Source organism: Nyctibius grandis, chromosome 8 (assembly GCF_013368605.1).
Source record: "Nyctibius grandis isolate bNycGra1 chromosome 8, bNycGra1.pri, whole genome shotgun sequence".
In the NCBI taxonomy this organism is placed as follows: Eukaryota; Metazoa; Chordata; class Aves; order Nyctibiiformes; family Nyctibiidae; genus Nyctibius; species Nyctibius grandis.
The window spans coordinates 10,731,710-10,746,916 of record NC_090665.1 but is presented as its reverse complement, the minus strand read 5'-3'; the positions used below and the strand labels follow the sequence as shown (position 1 = coordinate 10,746,916).

The window sequence follows — 15,207 nt, the reverse complement described above, 5'->3', positions numbered from 1 at the left end:
TATATTCTGCAGGCTGTTTGCCCTGGTTTTTCTGTCCTTAGTGACATTGATTGTCTGCATTTTGGAGCAAGGTTGTATATAGATACATTCATTGAATCTTCCCATCAGTATTTACCTGATGACCTAAACAAATGAGACTTCTACAGTGTGCTGCTCCCTGGTTTTTCCCTTCCCTTTAAATACATCCAACCTGTTGATGAATTTAAATTGAATATACCTAAGGCGAATGGGATAAAAACCTCAAACACATGGTGTGTCTATAAGTGTCATGAAAATGGTGTATAAGCAAAGAGGAGGGCTTTTCTTAGTGACCCAAATCTGGGAAGAGTGCAGTCTGACCTTTTTCCTTAGCAGACACCAGTGTATCCACTGTGGACTGCAGTTTTCAGAAACAGATCTTCAGAGAGTGAGGACTTACATCTGTCCAAGGAGCCTATTTCACACATTTTGGTAAAACCAAACGATGTTTTGCCAAATGTTGGTAAAATTATCGCTTGTCTACTGCAGGCCCACATACACTGAGGCTGCTTTTCTTAGACCTTGCAGACACCTTACTAGACATCCCCTAGTGCATGAGCTCCAGCGTCTTGTGCCTGAAAAACATCTGTAGAGCCCTGGTAGCCCCAAGATGTTCTCTGTCATCTCAGAGATGACCACCCAGTCTTCCTCTCATTCTGTCCTTGTTCTTTCCTGATGTAGGTTGCAACCCCTTGGGCTGTTTTAGTTTTGCAAAGTTGTGTGCACTTACATTTTGCTTTTTAAGATAATAAATATTACCTCTTCTATTCAGCTTTGTCCTTCTGGCCACTTAAGGACTGTAGGGTGAAATTTGCTCTAGCAACACATGGTATAGCATCTTTCAGCTAATCCGTTTGGTTCCTGTCATGCAGAGTATGGGAAGAGTTTGTAATTGGAGTCATGTTGGGCTGATTTGCTTAAGATAAACACTGAAGAATGGACTAGTGTTGATCAAAATTTACATTATGAAATTACTATGCTTCCTTCTTTGTAAGATGAACAGATACCAGACTCAGCTTAGAGAGAACATGACAGAAACCCACACTGATATATGCGTCACATGTAAAATGACCATAAACTGCAATTTACTTGAATTTATTGCAGGAATCAAATATGAGAAAAATAAAGAAGACCTACAAGGAGTGGGGTTGTGCATAACATTTGGTTGGTTTTTCATTTGGTATCGGACATAATTAGCTCAGCTCTCCTGTTACTTGCTGATTAGTCTTGTGGCTTTTTGTTCAGGATCTATGTTGTGTCACTGGGAAAGTGAAAAAGACATATTGCAGTGATTAGAAACAGGTACCTTTCCTTTCTTTCCATCAAGGGCTTGTGGTTGCAGATTCTTTGAAATATGCAAACTACACTCAGGTCTGTGCCAAATCCAAATCCCTGCTGTGTCCCACAGTGTGTTCCCTTGTAAAGCTGGAGGAACTGCAGCATGTACAGTATATTTTGCCTCTTCTTTTAAAGTAACATGGGGTTGTCTGTGGAAACACACGTCACTTCCAATTTCGAAGTGCAGGGTTGAATGGTATCAGAGGGCTGGATTGTGTCACCCTTCCTCCACCAAACATCTCTCTTGAAATCGGTGAAACAACTTGATAGCGTAGAGCTCCTTCAGCTTGAGTAGAAATAGTGCAGCTTGGTCCAAACATGGTGGTGGTTGAAAGGGAAATAGACTGAGCCTAATCCCCAGACAAGTGTATTAAACTGGGTGATAACGTATTGGGATGGAGATTAAGAAAGTTTGGATTTGGTTGGAGCATTGATTGCTGGAACATAATTTGTTAAAGCATTTCTTGCATATATTTGAAAGCTGCTTGTGAGAAGATTGGTTAAAAGCTTGGTTAAGCAAAAATGGGCAGGATTTGTTATTGGCAATTTATATTTATTGCACTGGATTTTTGTATCAAGTATAGATATTTTATAAAGATTCCATCCTTATCCTAAAAGCTTTATTTTTGACAATACACAAAGAAAGCTGTGGAGGAAAAAGACACAGGATTAAAACAATATAACAGATAGATTGTGAAGGACTAATGAAGACCATGGCTGCAGAACATGCAAACAAATGTGCAAATACCAGTAGAATTACTCATAAAAGGGAATTTATTTTGCTGCAGGGAGGAGAGAAGCTCTGGGCGAAGTTCCCTTCTGGATCATTTCAGTTCATAAATTCAGGACCTGGGACAATTCCCCAAAGATTTAGAGGTGCAGGATTTTGTGTCCCAGTGGATATCACTAATATTTGTGGATATGGACTTAAAAACAATAGTGTCTGATTGTATGTTGAAGAAAAAAACCAAAAGCCTTGAAGGAGCTGCATAATGGGAAGAGGATCCAGAAATTCCTGTACAAACAGATCTAGAAGCACTTTGCCTAGGATTTCTGTTCACTAAAAAGGACCTCAGGGACCAGGAAAGTCTTTAGAGAAGAACCACAAATGATAGATGATGACCGGGTAGAGCCAGAGAAAACAGAATTTTTCAGTAAATTTAGCAGATAAGAATCAGAAGGTATGTGTGGAAGACAAACTTTAAGTGGGTACAAATAGCTAGGAATAAATTCCTAACTTCAGACATATGTTCTGTTGCATGCAAAGAAGTTACTGCTGTATATATTCTTTATCATCAACTTTCTTAAATGGCAGGACCCATCAGAATCACTGGGCTATTGTTTTAACTTCTAATTTGTTTCATTGCAGGGGTTTCAGAACCCAGCTGAACAGGAAAAACGTCTTCTTACAGTGCAATTCACTACAGTATTTCTTGATTGTTGACTCTTATGCTAGTTACACAAAAGAGTAAAACCAGGTGCAGATGGAAATATTTTGGAAATCTTTCCAAAAGTAAACAAAAAAGTTGGATGGCTGAAAGTGAAATCTCAGCGGCTACCTTCTGTTCTCAAAGAAGTTGAAATGTCAGGGCTGTTCAATGGAAGTACCTTGTATGTGTTTGGCCTTGCGCTAAATCCCAAGGTCTCTTTGAATGCCTGGGAGCTCTCGCTCGGCCTTGGATACTGTGTTTGGTAGAGATATCACAAAAGGGACTGACCTAGCAGTAGAGAGAGGCTGGTCCCTCCCTACTCTAAACCTTTGTTTCAGGAACAGGATGACATCCTACACCCAAAATTATTGTAATTCATCTTGAAAGCTACTGGGTGCCACTTCCCATCTCTTTAAATTCAAAGACTACTGACTTCCTGACAGAGTTAGCCTCTTGAATGGGTCTTGGAATAGTGATAAAAGCAATTAATGACGTGAATACCAGAAATTGTCCTTTCACTTTCATCATGTTGGCTGGAAACCTCCCTGTTAAGAGACTGCTAGGAGTCTCACATGTTAACTTCTCCCTACCAGCAAGGAGTGCTTTCTGAGCTGGGAATCTGAGTTCACAGCAGCATAGTCATTGCCTCGGTGTCCTGCTTGACATCTTGTCTTGGTGAAGGGTTGAAGATCCATCTGCCAAGGGCTTGGGATAGACTCCAAGTAGCAAAGATTCATGTTGTGTCTAAGTCACAAGTAGTCATGTAGAGGTTCTCCCAGGGATGACTCTATAGAAGGTACTGGCATTCAGTGGATAAATCTGATATATCTGAGGTTTGTAACTCCCTTCATTTTGCTCATTACTCTTGAATCTTGCAAAGAAATCAATACAATTTATAAAACCCCAAAGTGGAACTTGCGATTTTGGCACCTCACAAAATCTGCTAGGCACTTGTGCAGGCACAGAGGAAACCAGCTTACCCATGACCCTCTGTAGTGTAAACAGGTACCAGCATAGGAATGGGGAGAAAACCTGCACAGGCAGAAGGTGGGACATAGGCATCACTGCATAAGGAACCATTGTGTCTGGTCTCAGTCTGCCAATGCTGGACACATTTGATATACCAAAGAAATGGCACATTCTCTTTGTTTTCCATCATTATACTGTCTGTCCCCAACTGTTCTGTGCTCTGGCCTGACTTTTACTATTAAAATACTTGTGCTCCTCTTTCTTCTGTATTTTTCTGCTTGTATCTTGCTCAGTGGTGTGAACAGATCTTTATGCAGTGTGCTTATTCTGTTGGATATTATTCCCTGTGTCCTTCAGTATGCAATTAAATGTTTTATCTTGTACATGCTGTGTAAAATCTGTCCTTCTGAGTATTTAGTGTTTTTCCCTCAGGAGAATTCCTTCCTTGTGTAAGTATTCAACTTAATGGTGCAGTGGTACCACTTGCAGAAAAGAGCTCTTTCATTCTCCTCCAGAGTTATTACATCGGGTTTGAAGGTAGTTTTCAGGAATGGTGTAGGCAGTAGGTGCGTTCTGGATGGCAGCATCTCCTGTCGCAAGGTGATGAAGAGCTGATGTGAGTTTGACGGTGACCCACAGGACAGGACACTCGTGTTACGTTTCTCTGCCTCGATATCCTGATATATTCTGTGAGGTCTGAAGGCCTGAATTCTGACTGATCACCAGCTTAGGTATTTCTAGCTTATCGGAGCTGGAAGTTGGGAGAACACCACCAGCACAAGGATCTACCCTGTGTTCTTGTGGCAGAATTGACCCTTCCACTCTCCTGAGAGCCTGGGAATGCCTTGTGCTGACCAAGAGCCACCTCTGGCATACTCTTCAGAGCTGGGCAGCATGGGGGAATGCCTTCCTTGCAGGGGCTTTAAATGCTAACCTTAGCCAAAGTATTTGAAACAGTGATTAACTGATTTGGCTTGTGCTGATTTGTGTATAAAACTCAGGGCTCTGATGCGCAACGCGTGAAGTGCCACGTTATGGAGGGGTCCTGGCTTTGTTTTGCAGTATAAAAGGTAGCTTTTAAATTCTGTTAAGTGGTTTTAGGACATTGTTGAATTTATTAGCTGCTACAGACAAAAACTGTATGAAATTCACATGGAAGACCTGCTTTCAGCACTTAATTTAGTAATAGATAAAGTCTCCTCATAATTCTGAAACTATTTAAAGAATTGCTGATGGCTCATGGAAAACTCTGGGAAGTATTCTGCTTAGGAAGGGTTCCTTTCCTAGTGTGTTTTTCTTCTTTTCATCTTCACTTGTCCTTCACTGTACTTATGAACACATGAATTTTGTTTTGTACCTTACCTGGAGCCAATCCAAATTCGTTTGTAAAATCATAGTCATGTCTATAACATTCAGTTGATGCCAGAGACAAAATGGCCAAAGGTCAGGGTAGTTGAGACCCAAGTAAAACAGTGCTTTTAGAAGTCACTACAAAGCAGGTAGGAGTTATTCTGGATTTTAGACTCATTGATGTCCGACATTGGCCTTTTAACTTACAGAAAAAAAGAATCACAAAAAACCTGTTATGCTTTATTTTTATGAAATGCTCTGAATATTTCCTGGTTCTTTGGGATTGCTGAAAGCATCACTTTGCAACATTAGCATTCCTATCAGTGGTTTGTCAGATACTTCCAGAAATCCAGGAAGTGTCAAGACTTACAATATGGGAAGAGTTAACATTCAAAGATTTTTAAATTTTATTTTATTTTTCCTTCCCCTGTGATCTCATCCTGTTTCTCACTTTGGAAGAACTGGGGCCAGTCTCGGTTCTGCTGTCTTTGAGGATTCAATCCCTCTCTCAGCTCCTGAGTTTGTGCAATTAGGTGAGAAAAGTCACAGCTTTTATTGTCTTTACATCAGCCCAGCTCCTGAAGAAAAGGATGTAAATATGATCTGTAAAGGCTAAAGAGTTGAAAGGTTGAAAGGAAGCAATGGTTTTCATTGTGATTTAAGAAGCAAAGCAAAAGCCCAGACCCACCCCAGCCCTTCTGCTGTTCGATGCAGCCACTTGGAGCGGTGGGGCTGACGTGCTGCATGCACTGCTGCTCCCTCTCTCTTCGCCCAGTGGAAGTCGGGGGCCTGACCTTGGCCACCTCTCCTGGTGCTACAAACCCAGAAAAAAGTGACTAAGCATAGTTTAAAGAAGAGTTCAAATATCTTGAAACCGTGGCCAGGCTGTTCCTGATGGTCTCAAAGAGTCTCTGTGGCTGGTGAGTGAAGGAGGCTGTTTCTGTGGGACGTTTCTCATGTGAACCAGTGGCAGAGGGGCTTGGATGGGGACATCTGCTAGAACCAATGCCTGGTAGTATGTAGTATTTTGTGGATCATTACTCTTTAGAGGTGCTTGCTGTTTGTTTGGGCAGACAGTTTTTCCTCTTTTGAAATTGTTTCAACATTTACTAAAGTCATATTTATAGGTTGGAAAAGTTGCTGCTCTGCGCCCTGGGGACTTGTTGCACTCTCGAGATACAGAATTCTGACTCCTTTTGCCAGTCTTTTCGTAAGGTTATGTCAAAGAGGAGACCTTTTGAGAAGGAAAAAGCTATTAAATGCATAACAAAAAGGTGTAATTAGTTGTCTTTCGGTTGGCTAAGGGACCGTCATGTGATAATTTAAAAAATTTGTTTTCCTGGTAAACAAGTTAATGGATTTATGCTAAGTTGCGCTGTGCTTTCAAAAAGCAAAATGGCCCTAGGGCACACAAGTAAAATTTAAGCACTTTCCTCGTTATTTTAAAATAAGCAAAATAAAACACACTGTCTGATTTTTTTGAACAATAGCTTGGCTTTCTGCAGTGGAAAAGTAACCTCAACTGAGAATTAAAGCCACCCCCCTTTGTCTTCAAGCTCCAGAACAGACAAATAACTTGCTCCTTCCATGGTTTCACTTTTATTTTTGTATTAAACTCATCTCCTCCTCTTCTTCATCTTGCTCTTTTTTTTTGCTTTCCCACTTGCTCTTTTTTCCCGTTCGTGCTGTTGTTCTCCTTTCTCTCTCTCTTTTCTCCTCTCCTTATCCCAAGAGGGACACTTCTGTAACACTTGAGCTGTGGAGGTACATACATGTGCCAAAGAGAAACAGAAATGTTTGGGCTTGAATCAGGTCCTGCAATTAAAGGCATGTGTTAAAGGTCTGTCATGGCCCCTAGCTACTTCCAGGAGCTTCCCCGGGTCCCAGTGCCATTTTCTGCCTCTGTGCAAGTTGTATTTGTTTTGTGTCCACCCCATTACTGTCTGCGGCCCCTCTGGCTGTCCCTTCTCTAACTGAGACCCTCTGTTGTAGAGACTGTACCCACCCGTTTACCCACAATCACACATGAGAACCTCAGCCTTGATGAAGACCCATGCTCTACTGTAGCACTGCTAATAGCAACAAACATCCATGTGGGTTAAAGGCCTCATTTGTCTCTCTTTATGCAAGTTTTTCATTCTTTTGCAAGGCGTTAAATATTGCTTTGCTGATAAGAGCAACAGCACGGTACCCCCAGGGCAGGGGAATGGGAAAGAGCTGTAATTATTTGCTGCAAGAGTTTGGTCTAGCCAGGGAACAACCAACTACCTTTAGTTGCTGGCAGCAGGTAGGTAGTTGGCTGTTTTGTGGCTATTGCAAGCACTTTGCAACCTGCTTTGAACTCTCTGTATCTCCCTAACTGAGGGGTGAAGACAGTGTGAGAAATAGTGGTTAATACAAAAAACTTGGTTTTAGATTTTAAGTTGATTTAACACTCTTGCTAGTGTTTGTCTTCTCTCCTGAGAATGGTGATGCTTGAAGGTGAGATGGAAATGCATGTATGCATGCTAGAGAGTTATCTTTTGCTGTTTTATCCTTGAAGAGCTGCATTTTTAAGTTGCGTGGTCCTAAAATTCACATATATTAAGGTATGAAGTGAACTTACTTGGTCTGTCTCTCTGCATTTGTGCTAGGACTGACTAGGGTTGCTGCAGACAGAGAAGAGGGATTTGCTGCCAGTGTTTTTCCTTGCATACTGTTCAAATATATCCAACTCAGCTTTCTAATTCCTGGGGCAAATGCTTGATTCGACTTGCTGGGTTGGCAGTTTTTATGGAGCATTTACAGCCTGAAAGGGGCCTTTTCCTTCTCTTCCAGCTCTTTCTTGCTAATCCTTTTTTGTTTATGATTTTCCTCAATAAAGAAGGAAAAAAAGTTCTTTGAACTGTTTTGTTGTAGAGAATGAGATCATCAGTGAAAAAAATAAAAAAATGGAACAGCTTGTTCTTCATTCTTCTGTGAGATGCCACCAATTCTGCTTTGATTTTAGCATGATATCAGTGTTACGCACAAAAGGTTTTGGAGTGGGTTCAAACCAGATTCTCAGATCAAGGAGCCGAACCTTCTCCAAAACTGCTGTGTGCCTAGTGCAGCATCGACCTGCCTGTTCTAACTCTATCACTTGATAAGCTTCGATAAAGGATCCAGGCTTCTCGAAAGCTGGGGAGAAATACAGGTGCATTCTGTTCTGCCATTCTAGCAGCCTACATGATGGTAAAGAAAAAGGGAAATTGTCTTCTCTATGTTCAGTGCCGCAAGGGCATCAGAACTGTGTTGTTTGCAGTAAGGTGGCAACAAATCCTGTCCCTCTTGCACAGAGTGTTGGCCCAAAAGGAGCTTTGGTGGCTGAGTGCCCAGCCCTTTCCCTATTTGTACTTGCAGACCTTGGGAGGAGAGCTTCTCTTTGCAAAGGGCCTCATTATTGGGTTTTGCAATGCCATAGTGTAATTTCAAATAATACTCCTGTCTCCCATCCATCTCTGTTGCTGTGTCTCTGTATTTGCAGAGAGGGGCTAATAGCGTACAGCTGGTTAATAAAATATGCGTTGCTTGATTCTAAACTGCATTCCCTGTTGCTAAATGTCTTCCACGTAGCAGCTTTGTAGTGGTGGAGTTCGAATGGGATGACAATTTTGCACCCACTTTCAGATGAAGTGATTTTAAATGAAAAAATCCCAGAGATCCTGAGTGAAAGAAGCCATCCAAGTGCCTTAAGCATTTTTCATTGCAAATAGATGCTTCCTTCAGCTCTTGCTTTAATATCAGCATATGAAGTGTCTGGCTTAATCTACTGTACATTCTTATGTAAATTCCTTTAAAAAACAAATCCTTAAACTGGTAGTGTATACCTAGCTTTAGGCGTTGTTGAGCAGCTTCAGCTTCACTGGAGGAGAATTTCAAATTTGGGGTAAACCAAGTCTGTGGTTTGTAAAGTACTCATTTCTCTAAGAAATTTAGGGTATAAAGTCTACCATGATGGAGAGTTACATGCCAAGACTTGAAGCCTCTGTTAGCTGGAAAAGCAGATTTCTTCATCAAAATGAAGGTGGAGTAGACCATGTGTAGCATGTGGTGTGTGGTCCATGTGGTGTTCACCCTTTCCCCCTTTGCTCTGCTCTCTGACAAGACTTTTTCAATAAATGAGTGCTGGTTTAACTCTTTTCCTTTCATTCAGGCCACATTTTCTTTTTTCTTGGGGAAATAACACAAGACTTACAAAGTGAAATGTTCCTTTTGTGACTTTGTCATAAAAATTAATGAGACTAGAAGAACTGTTTGTGGACCTAGAAGAGAATCCTAGTGAATAGCATTTCTCTATCCACAAAGCTCTTTCATTTTAATTAGCAAATAAACCAGGAGAGAGCAGTAGGCAGGTATTTCTGTGCAGGCTTAGGCTGGTATTTTGACCAACACATTCAAAAGCAGTGATTTGAGAGAAATCTGATTGGTTGATCGCTGTGCTGTATCTTCAGGTTCTCTTGGTCTGAATTTTTTGGGGGTGAGGGAGATAGGGTGATTCATACTTAGGCAAGACAAACCCAAGAGCTGCCAGTTTGCATTATGTCAATGTATGTAAGAAAATATTTAGATAGAATTTCCATTAAAAGTTCAAAAGCAGGGGGCTTACGCTGACCCCGGCTTTTAGAAGCTCTGGTGGGAAACCTGAATGAAATCTAACTCCGCTCAATGTGTTTTTGTTGGCCAACTCCATGTTTTATTATCTCATGCAATGAGATCTTTCTTGGTTTGTCGATTTTTGTACCAAGGACAAAAAGTCCATGTATGTAACAGTGCACATATTGAATTAAAGTACAATTAAAGGCATGATGTAATGACCTCCTCTCCTTTTCCTTTCATCAATATTTGCCTGCAGGGTCAATACACTACAATATTGACTTCAAAGTATTCAGTATTTTTTTACCTTCTGAGTGTGTTGGCTTCAAGTGCATGTAATATTAAACCTGTTGGTTGAACTGTTGGTCTAAGACTTACTGTCTAAGTAGTTTCAGGCTTGGATGCCTAATCCATGTAGAGCAGCTTTCAAGGCATGTGATAATATCACAACACAGCTGTAGGCAGCTTTCTGAGGTGAACCATTTAATCTGCAGTCTTTTCTCCCAGCGTCCTCGCAAGTGGTGGCATTTGTCCCTCGGTGTGCAATGGGATTATTGCCCTCTCCCCCTGCTGCCGTCATATTTACTCTCTGCAGGACCTTCCAGTGACTGTAGGTTATGTGGACAAATCTAAACCCCAGCGCTCCCGTCTACCATGTGCGTTTCTGCTGCCTTTACGTCTGTGCTCTGTCGGGTATACAAAAGCAGAGCAAAAAGCAAGATAACACTGAACGTACTCAAAGTGCTGCGCAAACATGGCTTAATAAAGTTAAGTTAAAATTGTTACGAATTCAAACAGTCGCACAGAGCGGGTTGGTACTCACTTCTCTGAACTCCCAGCTGGGTGGCTCTCCTAATAGGAGTTTGAACCTTCTCAGGCTTCCTCTTTGCCTGTGTACATTTCCATTCTCACACTGCTGAAATCTAGCACCAGTACCCATCAGAAGGGCACACGGGCAGATGTACTGCACAATGACAGCACCTATTAACAATTTAGCCTTCAAAAATGTGACACTCTAGAGAAAGGCTTTGATAATATTCTTTGCAAGGCGTATAAACAAACAGGACTGTCACCAGTGTGGTATCTTATTACGTTGTCTTTTTAAAAAAATTAGGGAAAGAAAAAATATTTATAGATACCAAGAAGTTAATGAATTCTTCTAAAGAACCAAATGTTATAATTAGGAACCCGCTGCACTTAGAACTATTCTACAAATAAGCACCTCAAATCTAGCCTAGTCCTTCCAGAAAAAACAAAGGTCAATAGGCTTCTTTGAGGATTAGCAAACCAGAATTTCTTGGACCAAGGTAGTAATTACTTCCAAAGCTGAGGATGATCGCTACTTCCAAATGCAAATTATTGCCAAAACCTCATGATAAACCTCAGTAGTACTCCTCTCTAGCCTAACTTTTGAATTAAGATATTTCTAGATGGGACTCTAAGGATAAAAAGCCTGATCTGAAGGGAAGGCAGGATAACAGCGGGAATATTCTGCTTGTGGAAATCTGTGCTTCTGCATAGCCTTATACGAAGTCATTGAAGACTTCCAACATCCCCAGCAGCAATTTAGCGACCCCCAGCTCAACCACGGTGAAGTGGAAACAAGTACAGTTCTGAGAACCCAAAAGCATGTGTGACCTGCTGCTCCATACGTGGGCAATGGTGTCCTGCATTGCCTGTGTGCTTGTAAGGTGGGGTCCCATATTTCTTGCTTACTGTTGTCTGACAGGGTTGAGGACTGGGCTCACTATTACAAGCTCCTAGTTGGAAAGGCTTCATGTGCTTGAGGATTCACTCATATGTGCATTCACTCTCATGTTGTAGCCACAGTGGCTGTGAATTCGGGTAGTGTCCTGGGAGATCACAGTTTTCATCTCAGATGGAAGAAGTGGAAAGAAGTATCATTTTTGTGAGGTCTAGGCGTAAGGCAAAAAGGTTTTGGCAGCACTGGGAGAGGAGTCAGAGTTAAATATGTCAGCAGTTCATTTCTACCTGCAGCCTACTGACTTCCTTGTACAATTTCAGGGAACTTTGAAGTGGGTGTTCACATTGCGGATGTGAGCTACTTCGTACTGGAAGAAACAGCCCTGGATAAAGTAGCGAGCGAAAGAGCAACTAGTGTCTATCTAGTGCAAAAGGTAAGGATAACTTTCCCTTTTTTTGTCTGACAACTGTGTCTTCCATTTACCATGAATTCATTTTAAAAGTTCCTTTTCAGATGCCCGCAATCAAAATCTGGCCATTATTGCACCAAACCTACAAAAATGAGTCAATTGATGCAAATGCAAGAGCTAACGTAGCTGCTGACTACCTTACAGAGAGAGCACGGGGTGAAACAGCAGTTCATGACACGGTGTCTGTGGGCAGAGACCCGGGTGTGCCAGGGCTTGTCAGCTCAGGAGCAGCTTTGTGTGAATGGGACTCTGCTGATCAGGAGCTAGTTCAGGGCCCAGAGCTGCATAGCTACATTTGCACCGTGCTGAGCCTGAGATAAGCCTGACAGACCCAAGTTGGCTCGTCTGCTTTGCTGTCACGGGCTTGAAATTTGCAGATGTGTTGGCGATGGTGGAGAGTTTTGTCTTCAGTGCAGTAGTAGTAGCTAATCCCTCCCAGAAGTGGGTGCATAGCAGAGTAGGGTGTAAAACACCCTGTGCAATCTCACATCTTGAGGTACAACAGTTTTCCATTACTTTTATCTGGGTAGCCTAAATACTGGGAAAATATGTTCTTTCATCACGCAGTGAAAAGATATTTGAAATTGTACAGATTTAAGTGTAACAGAATCAAACGTTAAACTCAAGATTACAGTTGACTTCTAAACTTTAAAAATGAACAGGTTCAAGTTTAACAATATGGGAAAGGAAATGAAACATCCAGGTTTTGTCTGTGCCTGTCTCATTTTTAGTTGAATGTGCAGAAACACTTCCTAGCTCATCAGGTACGGCTGGCACTGTGTGTGCAGGGAAGCTGGGAAGGTTGGCTGGCAGCATCCTGTGTCAGCCTGAAGCATCAGCTGTGTGGAGTGTTGAGGCAGCCTCATAGGAGCAGATTTTTCTGCCTCTCCCTACACTCCCATTCAGTCAGGCTGAAGTCCTTGTCTCCACAGCCCTTTCTGGGATGACAGGGCATCTTTTGTATAATAAACAAACATTATCCTAGTTGCTAATTAGGATTAGGAGGGATTCTTCCCCTCCCTTCCTGGATGTTCCCAGGGTTCCTATCCGGGGAGGGTCTTGTAATGATGCTTGTTCCAGTAGCTTACTGTGTCCTCACCACACTTTCCAGATGATAAAATGGTTTATTTTACACTATTGAAATAAAATTAGTGGTTTGATATCAAGCTGTTAACCTTTAGTAGCTGTTCTGTAACTTTCCTTGGGTAGAAATAGCAAGGCACAGCTTCAGGGGGCCTCAGCGAATCTGTGGGTTTTACGTCTCTGTGGGTATGGGTTGTGTGGAACAGCCACGATAGCAATGCAGAAGTGTCCAAGCTGTGTCGGTGGTAGCGAGCCCAACAGCATACACGTGCTGCAGTGTGGGACCAGGGAGTGGCTGTGCTGGAAAACACCAGTTACCAGTGACTTGCTGTTCTCCAGGAGTGGGAAGCGATGCATATCTCATGGAAACAACAGTTCTGGCACCAGAGTCTTCCCAATCCTACAGTCTCTCCAGCGATAAGCCTCCGACTTCTCTGGTGCTCTGCTTCCCCTTCTGATGGATGACTCAATGCCGTAGCTCGCTATGGGGGATGTGGGCTGGCCCAGGGGGGATGTCACTGCAGGGCAGCAAAGCTGTAGTCCAGGAAGACATTGTGGCTGTATTTCCAAGACAAAATACTGTGGTTTGAAGGCACGTGATTTTTTTAAAGGGAAAAGGGAGATTTTTATGTAGAAAGGAGACATTTTTATGGAAATCTAGCTGAATTCAGAAGCTAATTGAATTTTCTTTCAAAGTGCTTTTTCCCCCAGCACTACCAGTCAGTCATGTGCGATGCCAACACAGGTTATCTGTTGCCTGTAAACTTCAATTGCTTTTCAACTACCTTGGCCCAGCAGTCAGGAGTAGTGTTTTACCCACACTTCTGCCCTGCAGAAAATACATTATAAGAGTGCAAACTAGGTTAGATAATGAAATGGTCAGTATTTTAATTAAAAGAGATGAAAAGGAGGGAGGGGATAGGCAAAGGAAAGCAGCCAGGCTGTCTGAAACAAGATGGTAGCATGACTCTTGTAGAAAATATGCTTTCCTTTGATGGAAATGTTTCCTAAGACAGCTGTGATTCTGCTAGAGGTTAGCACCATGCTAATCCTCCCAAAGAAGTTAAATAAAGCCACATATTTAACTTTCCTGAACCATGTATCCAGAAGGGGAGTTATTGTGTAATTGCTAGCGGTCTGTTTAATAGAAGTCAAAAGTTTTTGAAATAAGAGTGTATCAGGTTTTAAGCAGCAAGAAAACCTAAACAGTTTCCTCTTTTTTGGCACATCGTACAGTGTTATTTTAGGTGTGAAGCAGCTCGAGTGAGAAGTCAGCCATAAATCCCTATAATATTTTATTGGTCCTATTTTATACTGGAGATCAAAGATCGGAACTGTAAGCCTATCTTCACATTGAGTCCAAGGACTTTGAGACGTTCACTTTTGACACCAGCAGGTTGTCAGGGTGTTGATATTTTGATAATCTCAGGCTGAGTAACAAAGAGTTGCTCAAAATCTGAATTCATGGAAGTGTTGATACAACTCTTGAGCAGAAATCTTGGCTCATAAACAAATTGCCTATTTCCTTTGAGTGTCTTTTAGTGTGTAAGCAAGAGGCTTGCTGAGCCCACCCCATTGTTGGACCTTGGCGTCCTCCTCCCAGCTCCAGGGAGAGCAGCTGATGGAAACTCTCGGTTCATACAATCCCTCCCCATCAGTCCGACGGTGGGAGAAGGGGTCAATGGTGGTCATAACCAACCCAAACCAAGCCTGAACGGGCAGCAGAAGCAGGATGCCAGCAGAATGGGGTTGTTTGAATGGAGCAAAACTGCCCATGCGACTTTGTGAATAAAAGGGGTTGTTCTTAACCAGAGCTTGTTCCCTTTTCCCTTTGGTTGACTGATCGATTTTCCCCTTCCGTTCCTTGAAAAGCTGCTGCAGCGAATCCATTGATAAGGGCCTTCCTGGCTAACGCACTCTGAACCTGGCTGGTGAGTCAGTCCTGGCTGCAACAGGTGTTTCTGATTTTAAAGGGAATGGGCAGTTTTATCATCCCACTATGCGTGTGCTCCCTCCCACTGCCCGGCTCCCTAGGAGTGAGTCCGAGGCTGGAAACTCGCATTTGGTTTCTGGAAGCACTTTATTAGCCAAAGAGGGAAAGCAAAACAAAACAACGGGCTCTCACAAGCAGGAGGTTGGTCTTCCCATGTCCAAAGCGAATCCACCATGCAGAGGAGCCAGCTGCTAAGCAGTGTGGCCGGCCATGGTAACAGGTCCACGTGTTTTATAAC

General features: G+C 42.3%; 1 protein-coding gene across 2 annotated transcripts in view; it reads left to right on the top strand.

Moving 5' to 3' along the window:
* Positions 1-15,207, top strand: part of DIS3L2 (DIS3 like 3'-5' exoribonuclease 2) — a 198,602-nt gene that overhangs the window by 107,915 nt on the left and 75,480 nt on the right. For both annotated transcript variants that reach the window (XM_068406001.1, XM_068406002.1), the window contains one exon: positions 11,745-11,857. In XM_068406001.1, coding sequence (XP_068262102.1) covers positions 11,745-11,857 — 113 coding nt within the window. The remainder of the gene's footprint in view (positions 1-11,744; positions 11,858-15,207) is intronic.